The 18,836-nt window shown below is 51.1% G+C and overlaps 3 protein-coding genes across 3 annotated transcripts in view; 2 read left to right on the top strand and 1 right to left on the bottom strand.

Moving 5' to 3' along the window:
* Nucleotides 1-3,995, top strand: part of LOC125952639 (mitochondrial Rho GTPase) — a 4,806-nt gene extending 811 nt beyond the window's left edge. Inside the window, exons 1-6 of the mRNA XM_049682242.1 lie at nucleotides 1-148; nucleotides 223-428; nucleotides 504-656; nucleotides 724-1,919; nucleotides 2,480-2,542; nucleotides 3,039-3,995. The exon at nucleotides 1-148 is cut by the window's left edge and continues 811 nt beyond it. Coding sequence (XP_049538199.1) covers nucleotides 1-148; nucleotides 223-428; nucleotides 504-656; nucleotides 724-1,919; nucleotides 2,480-2,542; nucleotides 3,039-3,171 — 1,899 coding nt within the window. The 3' untranslated portion in view covers nucleotides 3,172-3,995. The remainder of the gene's footprint in view (nucleotides 149-222; nucleotides 429-503; nucleotides 657-723; nucleotides 1,920-2,479; nucleotides 2,543-3,038) is intronic.
* Nucleotides 3,996-4,039: 44 nt separating this feature from the next.
* LOC125952628 (nuclear pore complex protein Nup154) lies at nucleotides 4,040-9,633 on the bottom strand. Its single transcript, XM_049682220.1, has 6 exons — nucleotides 9,404-9,633; nucleotides 9,085-9,244; nucleotides 8,927-9,003; nucleotides 6,483-8,835; nucleotides 4,741-6,373; nucleotides 4,040-4,660 (listed from the first exon to the last, which is right to left on the bottom strand). Exons 1-6 carry the CDS (start codon nucleotides 9,497-9,499, stop codon nucleotides 4,408-4,410), a joined length of 4,572 nt encoding a protein of 1,523 aa, XP_049538177.1. The 5' UTR covers nucleotides 9,500-9,633; the 3' UTR covers nucleotides 4,040-4,407.
* Nucleotides 9,634-11,214: 1,581 nt separating this feature from the next.
* LOC125952629 (zinc finger protein swm) lies at nucleotides 11,215-18,348 on the top strand. The gene is made up of 3 exons (XM_049682221.1): nucleotides 11,215-11,334; nucleotides 11,606-12,713; nucleotides 13,825-18,348. The coding sequence occupies exons 2-3, from the start codon at nucleotides 11,979-11,981 to the stop codon at nucleotides 17,038-17,040; spliced, it is 3,951 nt and encodes a 1,316-aa protein (XP_049538178.1). The 5' UTR covers nucleotides 11,215-11,334; nucleotides 11,606-11,978; the 3' UTR covers nucleotides 17,041-18,348.
* The last annotated feature ends 488 nt before the right edge of the window (nucleotides 18,349-18,836 follow it).

The following is an 18,836-nucleotide window of genomic DNA, read 5'->3' as shown; positions in this document are numbered from 1 at the left end:
GGGGATCAGGGTGTTGGCAAAACGTCCCTCATCCTGTCGCTGGTCAGCGAAGAGTTCCCGGAAGACGTACCGGCAAAGGCGGAAGAGATTACCATCCCGGCCGATGTGACACCGGAGCAGGTGCCCACCAACATTGTTGACTATTCCGGTGAGCATCAGTATGCGGGATACACGAGACCCCATCGACTTATCGTAAATTGGATTTTGTTCTTCTTGTTTTAGCCGCCGAACAAACGGATGAAACGTTGGCAGAGGAAATTCGTAAGGCGCACGTCGTCTGCATCGTCTACTCGGTGGAGTGTGAGGAGACGTTGGATGGCATCACGGAACGGTGGCTTCCGATGGTGCAAAAATGCTCGGAAACGGAGCGAAAACCGGTCGTACTCGTTGGCAACAAAATCGATCTTGTCGATTTCTCAACAATCGATGTGAGTTTGCTACGGCCTTACCGGCTGGCGTTGTTTCCTGGTGCTTAATCGAACGTTTGTCTTAATCCCTCGTAGCATGTACTGTCAATTATGGAGGACTATCCGGAGGTCGAAAGCTGCGTTGAATGTTCCGCCAAAACGCTGCACAACATTTCCGAGATGTTCTACTATGCTCAGAAGGCAGTGCTACACCCAACGGCTCCTCTGTATATCATGGAAGATCAGGATGTAAGTTTGTACCGTACACCGAAGGGTAGGTCAAGGTGAGGATTATCGGATTCGCTTTGTTTTGCAGCTAACGGAACAGTGCAAAAAGGCGCTGGTGCGGATCTTCAAGGTGTGCGACATTGATGGCGATGGGTTGCTGAATGATTACGAGCTTAATCACTTCCAGCGCCGGTGCTTCAATGCCCCTCTCCAGCCGCAGGTGCTGGACGAGGTGAAGGCGGTGCTGATGAAGAATACTCCCGACGGGATTCGCAACGATTCGGTCACGCTGAGTGGATTCCTTTTCCTGCACTGTCTGTTTATACAGCGAGGACGTAACGAGACGACATGGGCCGTCCTGCGACGATTCGGATACAATGAGAACCTGGAAATCAGCGACGAGTATCTGCACCCGCCCGTAAAAATTCCTCCCGGCAGCAGTACGGAACTATCGCACCGCGGACAACAGTTTTTGATCTCCATTTTCGAACGATCCGATCGTGACGGAGACGGTGCGTTGTCACCCGAAGAGTTCCAAAAGCTGTTCAGCGCCTGTCCCTCGCCTCCGTTTTCCACCGACATCCGACGCACGATTCCGACGAATGAGAACGGTTGGCCAACGTTACACGGATGGTTGTGCCGCTGGAGCCTGATGACGCTGGTGGATGTGAACAAAACACTCGAATATCTCGCGTACCTTGGCTTCAATGTGCACGAGAATGAGTCGCAGCTGGCCGCCATTCACATCACCCGCGAACGGCGCATCGATCTGGCGCGAAAGCAAAACAGCCGCTCGGTGTACATGTGCCACGTGATTGGTCCAAAGGATGCCGCCAAAACGACCTTCTGTCGGGCGTTCTTGGCGCAGGACATGAAGCGGTTAACCGATCGTGACATTCGCCATAGCAATCGATATGCAATCAATACGGTGCAAGTGTACGGCCAAGAAAAGTATCTGGTGCTGCGAGATGTGGATGCGCGGTTAGTACTCGATCCGTTGCAGCCGGGCGAAGTGAACTGCGATGTGGCCTGCCTCGTTTACGACATCGGTAATCCTAAGTCGTTCGAGTACATCGCACGGATATACATTAAATACTTTGCCGAGAGCAAAATTCCCGTACTGATCGTTGGCACCAAGGCTGACCGGGAAGAGGCACGACAGGAGTATCTGCTGCAGCCACCCGACTTTTGCCACAAGTACAAACTGCTACAACCGCAGTTCTTCAGCGTAAAGCACAACAAGAAGGACGTTTATACCAAGCTGGCAACGATGGCCGCCTTTCCGTGAGTATTGTGGGCTAGGTGGGTCTTGGGATACGACAGATTCTGCCAGAACACTTTTCAAGATGCGGCCATCGTCGCAGAGAGGTGGATTGGAACCCATTCCTTCTCTTGCGGTACCCTAGGGCGATTTTAAACCTACAGGGATATCATGTTACCTAGGCAGAGATTGTAATACTTGCTTAAATCGCTGCAAGTTTGCCAAACGTCAAGTCGATCAATCGATAAAGTGATTGGTTTTTCTTTATCTATAGTGCCCATTTACATGGTCGTTTTCTCGAATCTAGACATTTTAATTATTAAGCAGTCCATTTTAATGCTTTTATTTGCTGTAGTTAATAATTACTTGGAAAGTCAAGTATCATATGGTTCCAAAATACGAAATTGATTTAAAATTTTGATTTTATGGCAATGAAGGAAGGGGTAGTACCACAAACTTGTATAGAAAACCTTCAAAAGATCCCACAATAGCATACTGATGGATTATTTTTCACTTACTTTTACTCTCCTTTCTAATTGATATTTCTTCTACCTACCACCCCATCCTCGTTCGTCCCTCTCAGACGATTCCAAGCGGCGTGGATTCTGTTTTATAAACATAGATTGGTACAGCTATGGGAAACAACGTAAGTTTGGTCGTATATGATGGGTTCTGGCATGCATTATTTTCTATCAGGGACTGTTTATGTAGTCTATTAAACCGTATCAAAAAAAAGCCCACTATATAGTATTCATGGTTATTATTAGTTTTCAACTTAGTCAACTAACTTGAAGGAACTAACCAATGCGGGATTAGCTACTGTTTTTATTTTCAAATTAAGTGAGCCATTAACCTAATATGCTTTTGAAGAACAATTTGACCACCATCATGTATATTTCCATTACATTCTCAAGCACAGTCTACCTACGACCATTTGCATGCACGCTTGCACCGTCAGCTCGGATAAATTTAGACTTTAACATAGACCCTAAGCATGCAGCTAAAAACTATAGTTTTGCTTTAACATATCTGCTTGGTATGTTCATATGATGAATGCTTGATCAATAAGCGTGTGCTGTGTGTTTTTCCTCACTATCTTCTCTTACATATCACTAATTAAATCGTCCGACTATTCATTGCAGCCACTTGAAACAGTTCGGGCTTGTGTCGAGTGATCCACTGCTCTGGTGGAAGGCTGGCCTCGGCATTGCGGCGGCCACGATTGTCGGATTTTTCGTCGTCAAAGCGTTCCACGGTCCCGGCTCAGCACGATGAGGTGGATCAACTACCCAATAGGTTCAATAGCTCGATTGTGCGATGAATACCGTGGTACCAGTTCGTATGTTGGGAATTCAATTTATCGGACCCTTGTAAATAGGACAATAGAGCGAGTAGTAATCATTTTTCGAGAGATTAGAGAAGCAGGTAGGTGTTAGTGTTGCAAGCATATACAGGCCAATAATAGCCAAAAACTTACCGTTTCAATCTGTTCCGATTTTGCGATTGCTTTATTTTTATCGCTTTGTTTGGCGAAATACGATGAAGCAGCTCCAATAATACACATTGTTGCGAGCCAAATTGGCATGTATCGCAATCCAACGGAATTCGAATGAGGCAAATTACATACAGGCAAAACTTAGGGTGAGAGGCAGGGAGAACGACACTCCAAAAACACTCCTACCTTTTTGCACTACCCAGTGTTTATAATACTAAATTTGACACGATACGATCGTTTGTTCGCAGTCTGTACAGAAGCCCTTCTTATTGTCATTAGTCGAAGCAGCAAGTCCTTGCCAATTTTTTTTTGTTAAAACTTTTCATTTCTTCAACACTCTTGGCAGCGTAGATCAACGCCGAGCTTATTTAGAGAAGGCATCTTAGGCGCAAGTTACTTCCGGTAGCAACAGTCAACTTTCTTCTAAATGAAGGTAACCGAAAAACGACCGGCGCCACATTGGCAGACACACATGCGCGACCGAGAACGACGAGAAGAAGTGGTAGAGGGGCAAAATTCGGAAACGCTTCTGGTAAAATGCTCTAGTGAGCCACATAGAACAAGGGAAAATACACGAAACAATCCAAATAATACTAAACGTTCTAACTGATCAAACGGAACCGAAAAGAGAACGAAAACATGAGAAAGTAAGTGGATCGGGAACAGAAAGCACGATTATCGAATTTATTCACTTTATTCTCTTATCATCTTATCATTCCTCTTCGCCTCATTTCTTTTACTATGATCTACGCTTTGTCCATCTTGATCGATTTCCGGTCTACCGGATCATAATAGAAGGGCTAATAGTGCACTGACAGGGTTTTCCATCCTGACTGTGGCTTGTGGCAGTAGTATTGTAATGGAGAGTAACATTTACACTTTCGTTTCAAACAAATTACTAGAAAAAAAACAAAAACCCCTCGCGAAATGACGGAGGATGCTCTCAGGTGTTAGGTAGCGTACGGTACGTCCAAGGAGAGCTGCAGGCAGAAGAAGGGCCACCGTTAACCCGCGGGTCAAACCACGTGCTGCAGCTTCGATTGTGTGTCGCGCAACAGATCAATCAGCGCCTGCGTGTCCGGTTTCGTGTAGAGGATGTTGAGTGCAGCGGAGATGAGGTCCTGCGACTTGGCCAACACCTTCCGGCGATCCTTCGCCGGCACTAGCTTCGGCTGGGCGACGATCAGTGCGAGTAACCGAGCGGTCGACCGGATGAGGTACAGCTCGTCCTCCTCTGTCACCCAGATACGTTCATTCATCGATACGAGCCTATGGGAAAGACGAGACAGACGGGAATGTTTAGTAGCGCACGTTCAAGCACTCATACAGTAAGGAGAGAACCGCCTTACCGTGAGTAAATGTTGAGCAACTCCTCGATGTCTAGGTTCATATCGATCAATGCCTCCGGAACCGGCGAGTTGTACAGCTTCAACCGGAAGCAGCGCACCTCAAGCTCGCGTACAATGAAAGCCAACGGGAAGCAGTGACCGGAGCTGTCGTACTCGAGGGCCAGACTTTTCACCTTTGCCAGCATGCGTCGGCACCGCTCAGCTGCACCTTCTCCCCTTGCCTCGAGCTCACGATCGAGAATGTGCGTCCATACGGATTCGATCAGCAGCGGATCATTGTGATGCGAGCAGTTCAGAATGGTCAACTTACACTCCCACAGTTCGTACGGTTCGGCAAAATCGGCGTACAGCTGGGTTAGATTGTAGAGCGTCGATTCGAGCTGATCTAGTGCGTCGCGTGCGTAGTGCTGTGGGGCTTCGCTTGCCGAATCACTCGCGGTTCTGCTCGTCATCGCCGTCGTCGACGGGTAGGCTAACCGGAGTGCATCGCTGACTTGTCGCTGTATTTGCGCCACTTCGAGCTTATCCTCGAGCTCCTTCAGCAGCACACCATTGTGTGCCGAGAAGCCGGCGGATTCGCTGCGCATACACATTACGGCACGGGCCAAGTACTCGATGCGCTTCGATAACCGGATGCTCCCGTCACCCTGGGACGATTCGGCCAGCTTGTCCAGTATCTGCGCAGCCGCCGCATGCTGCCCATTACGCTCGTGATACTTCCACAGCAAATCGGCTAGCAGTAGATTGTCCGGTGTCCGTGCCATTGATCGACCGAGGAATACACCGAGCGAGGGTTCCGTGATGTCGAGCAGCTCCGAGTGCAAGTTCCTCGACAGCAACCACTCGTAGATGGCAATGTGTAGCAGCTGATCTGAGCTCTGCAGCGCTTGAGAGATGATGGAACGTACAGCCTGATTTTGGCCGCTGGTCGTCTGCTCACCATCCGCATCCATCGGCAGTGGATAGGCATTGTCGGTTGCTCCGGTTCCCATCGAAGCCGACTGTTGACCACTACCACCACCGGTACTGCTTGATTCGTACACTTGGTCTAGCATGATCTGCACCTCTTTGTAGCAATTCATGCGGTTTTGATAGGCCAGAAAGCCTTCCTGACTGTCGAACGGCTCTCCGCTCTGGCGATAGAAATGCAGACCGGCTTCATTCGGATCCACCTTTGAGGCGCACACCGTGCACAGCTCGATCACTCCGCTGTAGAAACCGGCCGCCGAAAACTGCTGGCAAAGAGCAGCGAGTGGCAAATTAGGAGCTGCGGTCTTGCACAGCTGCAGCGCCGTTCGGAGTCGTTCCTCCTTACGCTCGCGGTCATTGCAGCCGCGCGTGAGCAACAGGATCTCCGTGGCCTTGTGTGAAACGGCATCTTCGTGGCGGTACAAAATAGGACAGACTTCACGTAGCTTCGACGAGATCGATCCGATGCTGGCGTTGTCCGCAAGATACGAATTGATAAGCGTCACGATCAACAGTCCACAGAGATCGGTCCGGTGTACGATCAGATCACCGAAGGTGTTACCCTGAAGCTCACTCTGCTGCTCCTTCGAGAGCTTGCTAAGCAGCAGATGGCACTGATGTTCACAGATCACCTTCCACAGACCGATCACCTCACAGGCTTGCTCTGCAAATAAGAATAAAAATAATCAATTGGTTGCTTAATATCAATGGATTTTTCTTTCCTTGTTCGTTCCTGAATCTCAGGACTGAACCCTACAAAGATAACTACTTACTTATTAACCGCGACAAGGCATCCAACGATTTTCGTTCCTCGGCTAGGGCATCTTCTAGCGTTCCGGCACTTTGCTGCGTAACGTTTCCCGCTGTCGTAGCTCCGTACGGTTGCGGTAAAATCAGTCCACTAGTACCATATCGCTCACCCGAGGTTGCACTACTTAGCGGTGATTGCAAAAGAAGGTTAGCATTCGTTAACCCTTGGCTCGCTTGCCCTTGTAGGGATGAGCCATGCTGAAGGGTCGTCGTCTTCGTATGGCTTCGGCCCACGAATCCTACCAGGCTAGTTGGACCCGTTACGACAACCTCGAAAAAGCTCCGGATGGCGTACAGATCCTCGAGCAGCACGGCACAATCGACCTGCGAGATACTCGAATGCAATCGCTCATCGGTGCACTGTCGACGCCAAACGGAACGCAACACACGAGACACGTGCAGATAGAGCCCAGCATGCTTGGCCGAGTAGCGTATGCCGGACAAACGGTCGGTCATCGAAATGTTGTTGTTTACTGTGTTATTGTTATTATTGTTGCCACTGTAACCCAGATTCATCGGCGTTGTCGCTACCGGGTTGTTACCGGGGTACACCGAAGAGAAAGAATGTTGTTGGCCTTGCTGTTGCTGTTGTTGTTGCTGTTGTTGTTGCTGCTGTTGTTGGGGATAATTCAGCGTTCCGCGTGGTAGGGGAGCGCTGGTGTACGGTGTGGACATGAACACGCGTCCCCCACCGTAACCGCCTGCTTGTGGAGTGCCTATAGGTTCCATTCCTGCTCCTCCACCGTAGCCAGTAGGACTGGGAGATCCGAACTGAGGTAGTGATCGTTGATATTGGGCGGCTCCTAATCCGGGTTGTTCAAAGTACGGTTCCCCACCGTACAGTACAAATGCTTGAGCGGCCCATTCACCCACCTCAGTCGTTCCGCGGAAGGATTCTAGACAGGCCAACAGTACCGCCGTAGCGCACGCTTCTACCTCCGTTTGCATCTGAAAATAAGCCCTAATCGCTTCGTTGTGTGGTCCATGGCAGGCGAGTAGAAGCTGTTGCAGCAAGTCCACCGATCGGAGCACCGAGACAACGTGTACGCCTTGGCTGGTTAGCAGGGCTACCTTGCGCTGGTTTCGTACCTTTCGCAGTGGGGTCTCAATCGAGACGCGATCCTTTTGTCGAACATCTGCCACTGCTAGCACCTGACCGTCGAGCGGCAAATAAGTGGCGGATTCGACCAGGTTGGGCTGCGATTGAAAGTGCTCCGAGCTGAGCGCCCATAGGTCGTCCTGATCCGGCTGTACCGTACCGATCAGCAGCATAGAACCACCCTCGGTGGAGTGCGCCAAATGAACTGATTTCGGTCGGTTAAGGAACGCAGCACCGTTGGGCGCAAGACGTATGTGTAGCAGATACAAGCCTTGCGGTGTCGTTGCTGCCATATCGTGGCCATCGATGAATGATGTCTGTTGTGGTATACCAGGTTGTTGTTGCAGCAGCTGTTGCTGCTGCATCAGTGCTTGCTGTTGCAGCTGTTGCTGTAGCTGCTGTTCCTGCCGATACCGAACGATGGAGGCTTGGTGATGAAGGGGGATCGTTGAGAAGTAAAGCCGAGAACCACTCTCTGTAACGGCGACCAGATGTAGGCTGCTTGAATCTGATGCCGTTAGCGGACAGATATCGGTGATGGCCGGAAAGTTGGGACCCTCCGTCGAATTCGGGATCGTCGAAGCAGCGGCCGTGATATCGCGAAACGAAAGGCGTGCTAGACGGCGTGCCGTTCCACCAGTCGGATCCGCACCAATGTCCCACGCCTCGATCGTGCCCTTCGTCATGAGCACGTACAACAGGTGTCGCGAGTCGTCCACTACTATCGTCTGCACCGAGTCCGTATCGGAGAATATTTTGAAAATGCCTGGTACTAGATGCGAGATCAGGCCCTGCGAGTGGTTCACCTTGCGGGCCCGTTTGCCGAACCAGTTCGATTCCGCTTGGTAGCACACCTCGTACAGACAGCCATCGCGTCCACCGAGAAAGATGCGCCCATCGGCCGTTCCACGCACACACATCATGGCCACACTGTCGGTGCTCAGCACAAAGATTGGATTGTTCATGAGCTGCATCTCTTCGCCTGCCGTCGGCGCAGATGCCATCGGTGAACCAATGGTCCGGATCGGTGTACCGGTTTTGATTTCGTTAAACATGACACCCAGGATGATGATTTCCGTCGGTGTAGTCAGAACGAGCAGATACTTAACGTCCGCGATGAAAACACCGGGTCGCGGTGTCACTAGGCCTACGCTGATGATAAGCTGCGAAAGTCCGTCAAAGTAGGCTACATCACGTGCATTCTCGTACGTCCAGATCTAAAAGCAAATAGCAAGGTGGAGTTAAAGCTTGTCCTCCCTTAATCTGATTCATCCAAGTAAACGTTAGCCAACGGGTACAAGTACTCACGTAGATGTCGGTATCGATCGTTAGCCAGGCTCGGCCTATCTCCGGAAACAATCCCATCATGCAGTGGCACTTTACGTCTAAGGAGGGAGCAAAATTTGGAGGTGAATCGATTGGATCCTTACACATATGAAGACGCGGTTGTCGCTGGTTCTACTCACGGTTAAAGTGCTCCATAATCTCAGGCGGTATCGGCACTTTATTGACGGTGGACAGCTGGTTCAGATCTTTCAGGCCCATCGAGAGCCCGGAAAGATGCTGGTAGTCGTACTCCCCCCATCCGCTCGACGTGGGAGCGCCGATTTGCGAAACGCCCGTTACCTATAAAAAAAAGGATAACAGCGCGTCGATGAGCTCAGAACGGAGTGAGGTTATGTGCGCGATCGTAAACAATCACCGCATCGTTCGCTGCAGCTTCCCGGATCATTTGCAGCTGCAGGAGTGTCCTGGAAGAGTTCGTCCACGTTCAACCGTCCTTACCTCGAGCAGACCGGGCGTCGTAGCGTCTACCAGATCGTGCTTCTGCAGCATTTCACCGGCAAATTTAAGCGGCTCGCTGTTGTTTGGTTCTCCCATTTTGTGCTCCGGTTCCGTGGTGATAGTGCCGTAATGAAAATGCCGAACGCCCCCTCGGCAAGATGTTCAGTCGTTTTTTACAGGATCTTGCTCCTTGATCGCACGGTCGGTGGAAAGAAGCGGCTCGTCGTTGGCGGGATTTTCCTTTTTCTGTGACAGGAAAAGCTGGGCTACCCATATGACCATGACCCATATGACCATGAGAAGAGTTTTTCTATCACTCACTATGGAAAAATTTGGTGAGCTCGCTCACCGCCATACTGAGAAGGAAGGAAAGTGAACGACAATCTTCGATTCCATAGTGAGCAAACGTGGAAGCCCTTAGGAAGCCGCCCAGTAGCAATGAGTAGACCCCTCCGCCTGCGACGCAGCGAGAGGAAGGCTGAGGAGGTTGAAAACGAAACCCCCGCGGCCTGCGACGGGGTCGAGGAAGGGGCAAATGCGACGTTCACTATGGAACCGCTCGTAAGCAGCGGGGTAAGAGCAGAAGAAACCCCGAGCAGGAGGAGGTTTCGCGCGCAAGCTTGTGGGACGCGGCTGCGGAGGGGGAAGGACGGAATGGGAAGAGAAGAAGGGCGAACGAAAACTAACGCGAGCTTGTGGGTTTCGATTACGAGGGGTGGCAAGGGCGCAAGAGTCGAGGGGCGATTCGAACGGCAACACGCAAGAGAAGGGAACAGAAAAACGAGACGGAGCAACCCCGGTCAGAATTCGGCAAAGTCCCGATCGCGGCAGTCGAAATTTTTCGAACGTCCCGGGAAGCACGCGTTTCGCAGACGGTGCAGTGCAAGTGTAGCAAAGTGTTAGAAAAGTTAACAAGAATAGGTACAAAGTGATTGCGATAAAGTGCGTGTTGACTACAGTCCGCAAGGTAAGTTAAAGTTGTGAGAAAATTCTCATTATCCCCATAGTGAGTGGTCGGGTGGGTCGGAGCGAGGGAGACAAGACGTACAATTGTCTAAGGAAAAAGGGAGACAGTAATAGGTGGTGTGGAGAATTTGTAGAGATTATTTCAAAAAGAGACCAAGACAGCCAAGCCAAACGGGACCCTCAATATCCATGCTTTTACTTAGAAAAAAGGTAAAAAACCAATATATACACCTCAACCGATTCGGTAGGCTTACCGATTCTAATTGCATACATTTGGGGGCCGAACATTTCAAAATTTGGCCGTTAAATAACCAATAGAATGAACAAGAACCTTAAACATGAAATTAAATCAATTTATGGTGCGAAAAACTACCCAAATATTATCTTTTGACATTGAAAATGTAATGGCCACTCCCTCCCCTCTTCCGTAATAGCACTAGTTAACGTTTATAATGTATTTTTCAAAGATATTTAACTGAAAAGGTGTGTATGTTTTTGGGACAATTATTATGTCTAAATCATCTTTTTATCTATCTGAAAGGGACGGGGGGAGGTACAAGCGATGTACTAGGTATGTACTCGCTCCCTCCCCACCCCTCCTCCACTTTCCACATGTATTTCTGTGTCCGGCTCATTCTATCGGTTTTCTAACGGCAAAATTTTGAAATGGATAACCGCCAAAATTATTTGAATCGGTTGAGGTGTATGTTTTGGTTTTTTACCGAAAAAAATGTTTGCCCCAAAATTCTTCAAATTCGGGTCGAAGAATGCGTGGATTGTGGTTTCCTGGGATTTTCCCCTTCTGTTTCAGTTGTGGCAGTGTAGTGGTGTATTATGCTACCGGGGTCGTTTTTCTCGAAAGCTCAAAGTGAAAGACACGGTCGACGCTTGGAAGAAGCAAAGTGCGAGAGATTTGCGGCATTTAGAGGCAGTAAAGCTAGATAATTCTAAGTTATTCATTGCGGGTAAGTTTCCCTTTATGTGCGAAGCAAAAGAAATCGAATTTGCGAGACTCGCAGGTCGAGAAATTGTGCGAAAATCGGATGCTGAAAACAGGCCTGAAAGGCAAGGAAAATCCACTACCACATAAGGCAGCAGTGTGTACATATATGGGCAAAAGGACAGGGCGCGTGTGTGTGTGGACTCCGCAGCTGTGCTTATTGATTAGTGGATTTGCTTTGCCTGAACGCGTGTCGCCGTTGTTTGTGAGCTAATCAGCTTTTCTTTGCTTTTCAGATCGAAGAAAATCCCCAGTGAAGTGCGTTTCGTTTGTAATCGAAGCGAAAAAGGTGGAATTTATTCCTCGAAAGTCTCGTGAGTCGTGTGAGTGTGGCCCTGCGAGCAAAGGTCTGCCACGGCGGTAGAGTGGTGTGTTCGGGTGGTGAGTTTGTCGTGTGTCGTTGCTAGCGCCCCCTCGAGCAACACGCAAAAAGACACGGGAGAAGAGAAAGGTCGCCGAGAAGTGTTTGGGCGCACGCATTACACAACCGACCGAAATCGTGGTGGAGTAGTAGCCCTTGAGCAAAAGCCCGCTCGATCAGAAATCACAACACAGCAGCCTACGTCATCAACAGCGCGACCGAATCAAAATCCGCCGAACGGAGGGGTCATGTACATCAATAACACCGATGCGCTGAAGGTATGGCTGACGGAGGTGCTGGAACCGCTGTGCGATGCGGATCCGGCGGCGTTGGCCCGCTACGTGCTGGCGCTGCTGAAGAAGGACAAACCGGAGAAGGACCTGATCGTGTCGATGAAGGAGCAGCTGGACGTGTTCCTGTCCGAGGAAACGCAACCCTTCCTGGAGCAGCTGTTTAAGGTAATCAAAAGCGAAGAATACCTAAAAGCGGCGCCTCCGGCACCCGTCCTTCCCGCCACCAACGGTACCTCCGCTGCAGCGTTGGCCTCATCGACGACGACGACGACGAGCGCCTCGGCCAGCGTGACGGACGAGCACGTGAGCAGCAGTTCCCGGAGCAGGGGGAAACGGGAATTTACGCCTCCGCTGCAGGACAGCAGCTCGCGGCTGCAGTCCAAAGAGAGTGCCGGAGCCAGTGCTTCCTCATCCGCCTCCTCGTCCATTGCGCAGTCGGAGCGATCGTCGGATCAGGGAAAGGATCATCATCACCATTACCACCACCATCACAGTTCTTCGGCGGCGGGTGGCAATGGAAGGGATGCAGCTTCTTCCGGGGGTGGCTCGAGTAGCAACGCCAACAACTCCTCTTCCTCTGTTGCCAGCCACAGCCAGCAGTCGGTAAGCAGCAGTAGTACCAGCAGTACCAGTGTCAGCCACAAACCCTCCCAGCATTCGCCCATCAAAGGCTCCAGCAAAGAGGATCATGTAAGTACACCGTTCTTCTTCCTTCCTTCCTTCCTTCCTATCTTTCTTCACACACAAACACGGGATCGGTAGAACAGTCCGTTGATCATACCAACGCACCGCAGTGCAGGGTGTTTCCACACCCGCTTCGGATGGGGCGCGCTAGTGAATATCGCATCTAAATTTATCGGCCACCCCAAACACCCCCTCACGGCGCGGTCTTTCTCGCGCGTTGTGCGCCTATAAATATTATTAGAAGTCAAATGAAAAGGCCCCACACTGGCCTCGGCGGTGGCCAAAATCGTTGGTTTCCTGTCGCCCAGCCATAGGAGCATCATCTTCTCTAGCGCAACGAAGAGTTCGTTGATGGCTGACAAAACAACTCCAGTCTATCTCCTGTATATTTAACTAGTCCCGTGGATGGAGATAATGGAATGTGCTCGGTCCGGATGGGTGTTGATGGACGAATACATTCCATCCGATTATGTTTGTTCACGCACATACGCGCCCTCTCGGGCGGGTGTACTACCAACTCTAGGGCGAACGGCGCTCGGTCGCGCGCTATTTTGAGCCACGATCGGACCAACCGACGGCCAGTAGGCGCTGGCAACCAACAACAACAACATATGAAACGACCTCCTTCGCGTGCATCATTAGTCACCAGTGTGTGTGCACGATGCTCAGCGCGATTGGAGTCGTTCGGTTGCGTCGATCGGATCACAAGCTGCAACTTGTCTCAACCTGTTCCATCCAAATCTGTTGTGGTGGTGGCGGGGAGGCAATTTACTACACACGGTCAATTGCCTGTTAATGCGAGTATGCAGCTAAGGTACTCATCCAGTATGGCGTCACCGCTAGCCTCTCGGATGATGTGTTGATTTTGAAGTAGCAACAGCGGTTGATATGTAGATGAGCAGGCCGTTCAGTTTTCAGACAGAGGCGAAGTAGCTCACGTCGCCTTCGTGCGAACGAGCAGGCCTGCTGCAATTGGTCCGTTCTTTGTTTTTAGTCATCGATGATCACTAGGGATTCCCTTGTTGTGTCGTTTGGACGTAGAACTTTTTTAAACTAATGATGTTTCCGTTTTTTCCCATTCCCTTTCCATTGAACCGGTGCTCGTGCTCGATAATAGGGCAAAGAAAGCAGTACTAGTCGTCGCAGCCGTCGGATGCAGAATCGTTCCCGTAGCCGATCCCGGTCGCGATCGCGTTCCTTCGAACGGTCTCGAGACGCAAGACGATCGCGGTCTCGCGAGAGGACGCGTGGCGGTGAGGGTCGTGAAAAGTCGGGTCGCTCGTCTTATCGCAACAAGTCTCCGGTCCGTGGGAGTGGTGAATCGTTCCGGCGCTACGATCGAAAAGCTGGCCACGGTGCCAATTCGTACGACCGTCGTACGGCAACTGGTCCAGGCAGTGGCAACGGCAACAGTAATAGTGGTGGTAACGGCACCAGTGCTAGTAACGCAGGAAGCAACGCCGGTAATAACAGTTCCATGGGTGGAGGCGCCAGTGGCCACATGGGAGCGAGCGCTAGCAACTCCAGCACTCGAGCCCAGAGGATTCGCTCGCATTCGCGCAGCCGTTCAACGTCACCGAACGCCGATCGGCGAAAAATGGCACGATCGATGACACCGAACCGTGCGTCTGGAACAATTTCCGAACGAAGCACTGGAGCCACGACGACGATTTCGGCCGGTAGTGCTACGGGTGCGGCTAGCAACGCGGCGGCAGCTGCCGGAGTCGGTATTGCTAGTGCAGGAGCAGCCGCAGCAGCAGCAGCAGCAGCAGCAGCAGCAGCAGCAGCAACTGTGATGCCTACGGTTGTACCTCTTGTTCCTGGTTTGGTAGGCGTGGGATCTGTCGGGCCAGTGCCTCCACCTAGCGTGGGGCTGCTCGATATTCCGCTCAATCCTGTTGTTCCGGCCAGTGTTATCGAGGCGGCAGGAGGTGTAGTCACGGGGGCACCACTCGCGAAACGTCAACGGTGCAGGGACTTCGACGAGAAAGGGTACTGCATACGCGGTGAAACCTGTCCCTGGGATCACGGTGTCGATCCGCTCGTTCTGGATGGCATCACCAATCCGGCCCTGATGGCACAGATGCGCACTACGGTGCCTGAGTACAACCCGGACGCACCGGCCTTGTGGAACAAAATGTCGAACGTGCCACCTCCACCACCTGGCCACGTAGGAGGACGGCCCAACATAGGACAGCGACTGGGCAATGCCATCGCGATTGGCGGTGGTATTGGATTTGGACCGCGTGGAGTCGTCGGGCCGGGTGGCATGGGAGTAAACTTCCGCGGAGTAGCTCCATTCCCAGGGGCTGGCGGTGGGTTTGCTGGTAATCCGATCGGTGCTACGCCGCTGCAACGTGAATTGATTTCTGTGCCAGTGGTGGATGCCAGCAAGGGAGGCGACGTTTCGGCGCAGCATGCTGGCCGACGCTTCGAGCCAGAGGATGCGGTCGCGATTGCCGATGGACCGCTGAAGCGGAAGATGTCGATGAACAATCGTTTGGGGCCGCGCGTGTCTGGCCACGGTCCAGGGCCGATGATGATGAACCCGCAGATGAACTGTTCGCTGGAGCTGCGCAAGATACCGCGCGGGCTGAACGAAATCGCGCACCTAAACGATCACTTCTCCAAGTTCGGCAAGATCATTAACATCCAGATTCGGTACGACGGTGATCCCGAGGCGGCCATCGTCACCTTCTCGACCCATGCCGAAGCAAACGTGGCGTATCGGAGTACCGAAGCCGTGTTGAACAATCGTTTCATCAAAGTGTTCTGGCACACGGCGACGGCCGCGTCAGGCGACCAGCCGGCCATTACGCCGTCCGCCAAGACCGAACACTCGCTGCGACGCTCGTACCCGAACCAGTACAGCATCAACAATAACCTGAACCCGTCCGGTGCGGCCAGCGGTGGCGGTAACACACAATCGGCACTAAACGCAGGTGCGGCAAAAGGCGGGGTGGCTGCCGGAAGCGATACGAAGTCCGCAGGCGGTGATTCGCAGGGCGCTAATGGCGGCGGTGCTGCTACAACAACGGCAACAAATGGCAATGAAAATGTGGCCCCATCTGTGGCAGCCGGTGGGCAGGCAATGGCAGGAAAACATGGCGGCGTGGCGGGCAAGTTTATGCCAGCGAACAACAACAAGCTGAACCGGGCTGCGAATGAGATGTTGCGCAAGAAGCAGGAGCAGCTGAATCAGGGCATCCACAAGCGGAAGTACGATCTGCTGGAAGCGTATCTGAAGGAGCAGCGTAAGCTGCTGGACATGATGGTCACGTCAGAGGCCGGTGATCCCAAGCGACCGCAGCTAAAGGCCTCCCTGAACGAACTGCAGACAAAGATCAACGCGCTGCAGAAGGAGATCGAGCAGGAGCAGCAGAGGCTGGCAGCACGGCTGATGAAGGCTGGTGGCCCCGGTGGTGCCGGTGGACCGGGTGGTGTTGGTGGTGGTCAAACTGGTCTGGCGGGTGGTAAACACAAGACGAAGGAACAGCATGAGAAGGAGCTGCTCGATGCGGAGCTAGAAATGATCGCCCAAGAACAGCGAACGGCCGTGGCTGGTAGTGGTGGTGGTCCTGTAGCCGGAGCTATTGCTCCCATCAGCCATAAACCGGTGCAACATCACCAGTACGGTGCTCGGAAGGGTGCTGGCGGTCGCTTTGTTCCTCCCGGTTCGACCAGCGTAGATCGGCGCCCGACAACGATGACGGTTACTGGATTCGTCGCGGACGATGCCGATGCGCTGCTCGGGCACTTCAAGCATTTCGGAGAGATCACCAAGCACCAGCTCGACCAATCGGTGCCATCGTTGACGATCAGCTACAGCACCCGGCAGGTAGCGGAGAAGGCACTCGCGCGCGGTAAACTCTTCAAGGATCAAACTCTGACGATCGTATGGGCCACGGTGGCAGTGCCACCAGCGGTATCTTCAATCAACCCGAACGCAGGAGGTGGCGGTACGACAGGTGGACCGGCGATCAGTGGTGGTGAAGCAGTGGGCTTGCCAGGCACCGACACGGAACAGCACGGTAAGGACGGTAATCCATTGGTAGGTCAAGAGGAGAAGGCGGCGGCCGCAGCAGCAGATCAACAGACAGAGGAGACGGACATGATGCACGTGACGAAGATCGGCAACGAGTCGAACATGGTGGAACGGATGTCGGGGACGGGTTGTGACGCCGGGCAGTCGCCGACCTACCGGCCGAATGAGCTGAACTCCTCGTCGATTGAAACACTGCTTGAGGCGGACGATCTCATGGCCGAGATGCCACTGGTGGAGGAGGAAGAGGAAGAGGATGACATGGAACCGGAGCGTTCCTGGCGTCGTTGAAGCAGTTTTTTTTGTCGTTTTCGTTTGCTTTCCTTTTTTTTAATAATCCCCCTGGTACAACAGAAAACTCGTGTTTTAGATAGTTAGCTCTAGTTGTTAGGAGTTGCTTATGTGTTTTAATCTAAAAGTCTTAACCAATTGCTTCTCTTACCATCTCTCCATCCTTGGGAGTCCTTGAGAGTCCATAAACTTGGTTTGGTTCGCATCGACCCCGCGATTCGCTTCTCGATTTTGCCGTGGTGGGCCAATAGTAACATTCATTGAAGATAAAACTACGGACCAAGTGTTCCGTACTTTGTTAGGTATGTTTGATAAAGAGCGTTCATTCATTCAGTTGGTTGCGGTAGATAAACGGAGTTACTATACGCAAAACCAATTTCGATTCTGAAGCCATCATATATGTGTGTCAATGTGAAAGGGAGCGCGCGTGTAGTTAGATAGAATCGATGTGGTGTATGCAGTAGGTCCATTTTTGTAAACAGGGGCCACTTCGTCGTCCTGGCACTTCGAAGCCCTGTGCCAACAGGCCAACACCTAACACACTATCACCATCACTTCTCGTACACCAAAAGCGCTCTATGGTGAACGGCAAACAAGTGACGATCTATTAAGCAATTGGAAGATATATCCCTAGGGGCATGGTCATGCACGACTAGCGAGCGTTCATTCTTCCTATCTCTTCAATATGGATTGTTGTTTGTGTGTTTTCAGTCCACCCCAAAAACATCACCACCATACGACGTACTGCTTTTGTACACGTGTTCGATGATAACGGGGAAGTTAGTGTGCACACCAGCCAGTCAGATAATGTGAGGTCAGGATAATGTGAGTGAAGCAACGATTTGCCGACACTAGAAATTATGTTATCAAGATGCCTGCAAGCAGAACAGCTAGGGGATGGTGGAGAAACGAGGGAGAATGTGCAGGCAAAAGTATAGCGGGAGAAAGGGAGTGGTCAATAACTGGTTAAACTATACGTATACAAGATTGTACTAGCACGTAAGTCGAATTTGTAGCGATGTAAAACTCAATGCGTGGCCACGTGGTTTGACACGAAGAACGAAGAACAACAGAAAATAACAATAGAAGTACCAAATGATGAATGGGAAAAAGATCACAAAGTTTAAGAAGTGCAAAAAAACAAATGAAAAAAGAAGCTAAAGAAGAAAACCACACATTATTGGCAAAAGGTCGATCAAGCGAAAAAAATATTATTGATTAGTAAAAAAAAAAACGAAACTAATCACGACGCGGTGTGGGAAAACAGTCAAACCAAAAAACAAAAAAATGAAACGAAACTTTGCGGCGTGTGGCAGCTTGAGCTACAACAAAATCAAATGAATGGAAAAGAAAAGCGAAAAAATAATCCAACTGAAGGAAGAAAAGAGAATGAAGAGGTGGCGAATGGAGAAGAGCACCGTAACAGTTAAGCAACGAGCGCACGTTGCTTTACAGCTAAAATAAAGGATAATTAACGTAAAAGATGATTTCAAAAAAGAAATTCAAACGCAAACCAACTCCCGAGGTGCGCTAGGAGTTGCGATAGTCATTACAACACAAATCACGTTTGTCTTTTATTTATTGTGTATGGGAGGGGATGGGTGGGCCGGCGGCAAGGGGTTGGGTGTATATTCAATTCTGGACTAGTGTTCCAGCTGGTATTACACGTAAGTATCTATTCGTAAATTAGTCGTTAGAATTTCAGTATAAGCGCGGATGTCTCTTTTGCTATCCTGCTCTCTTTCCCGGCGATCCATGCTTGAGTCGTATAAGAGTTTCATAAAAAGACATAATTT

The sequence above is a fragment of the Anopheles darlingi genome, chromosome 2, assembly GCF_943734745.1.
Source record: "Anopheles darlingi chromosome 2, idAnoDarlMG_H_01, whole genome shotgun sequence".
In the NCBI taxonomy this organism is placed as follows: Eukaryota; Metazoa; Arthropoda; class Insecta; order Diptera; family Culicidae; genus Anopheles; species Anopheles darlingi.
The sequence above is the reverse complement of the archived record's forward strand: the minus strand, read 5'-3'. Positions and strand labels throughout refer to the sequence as shown.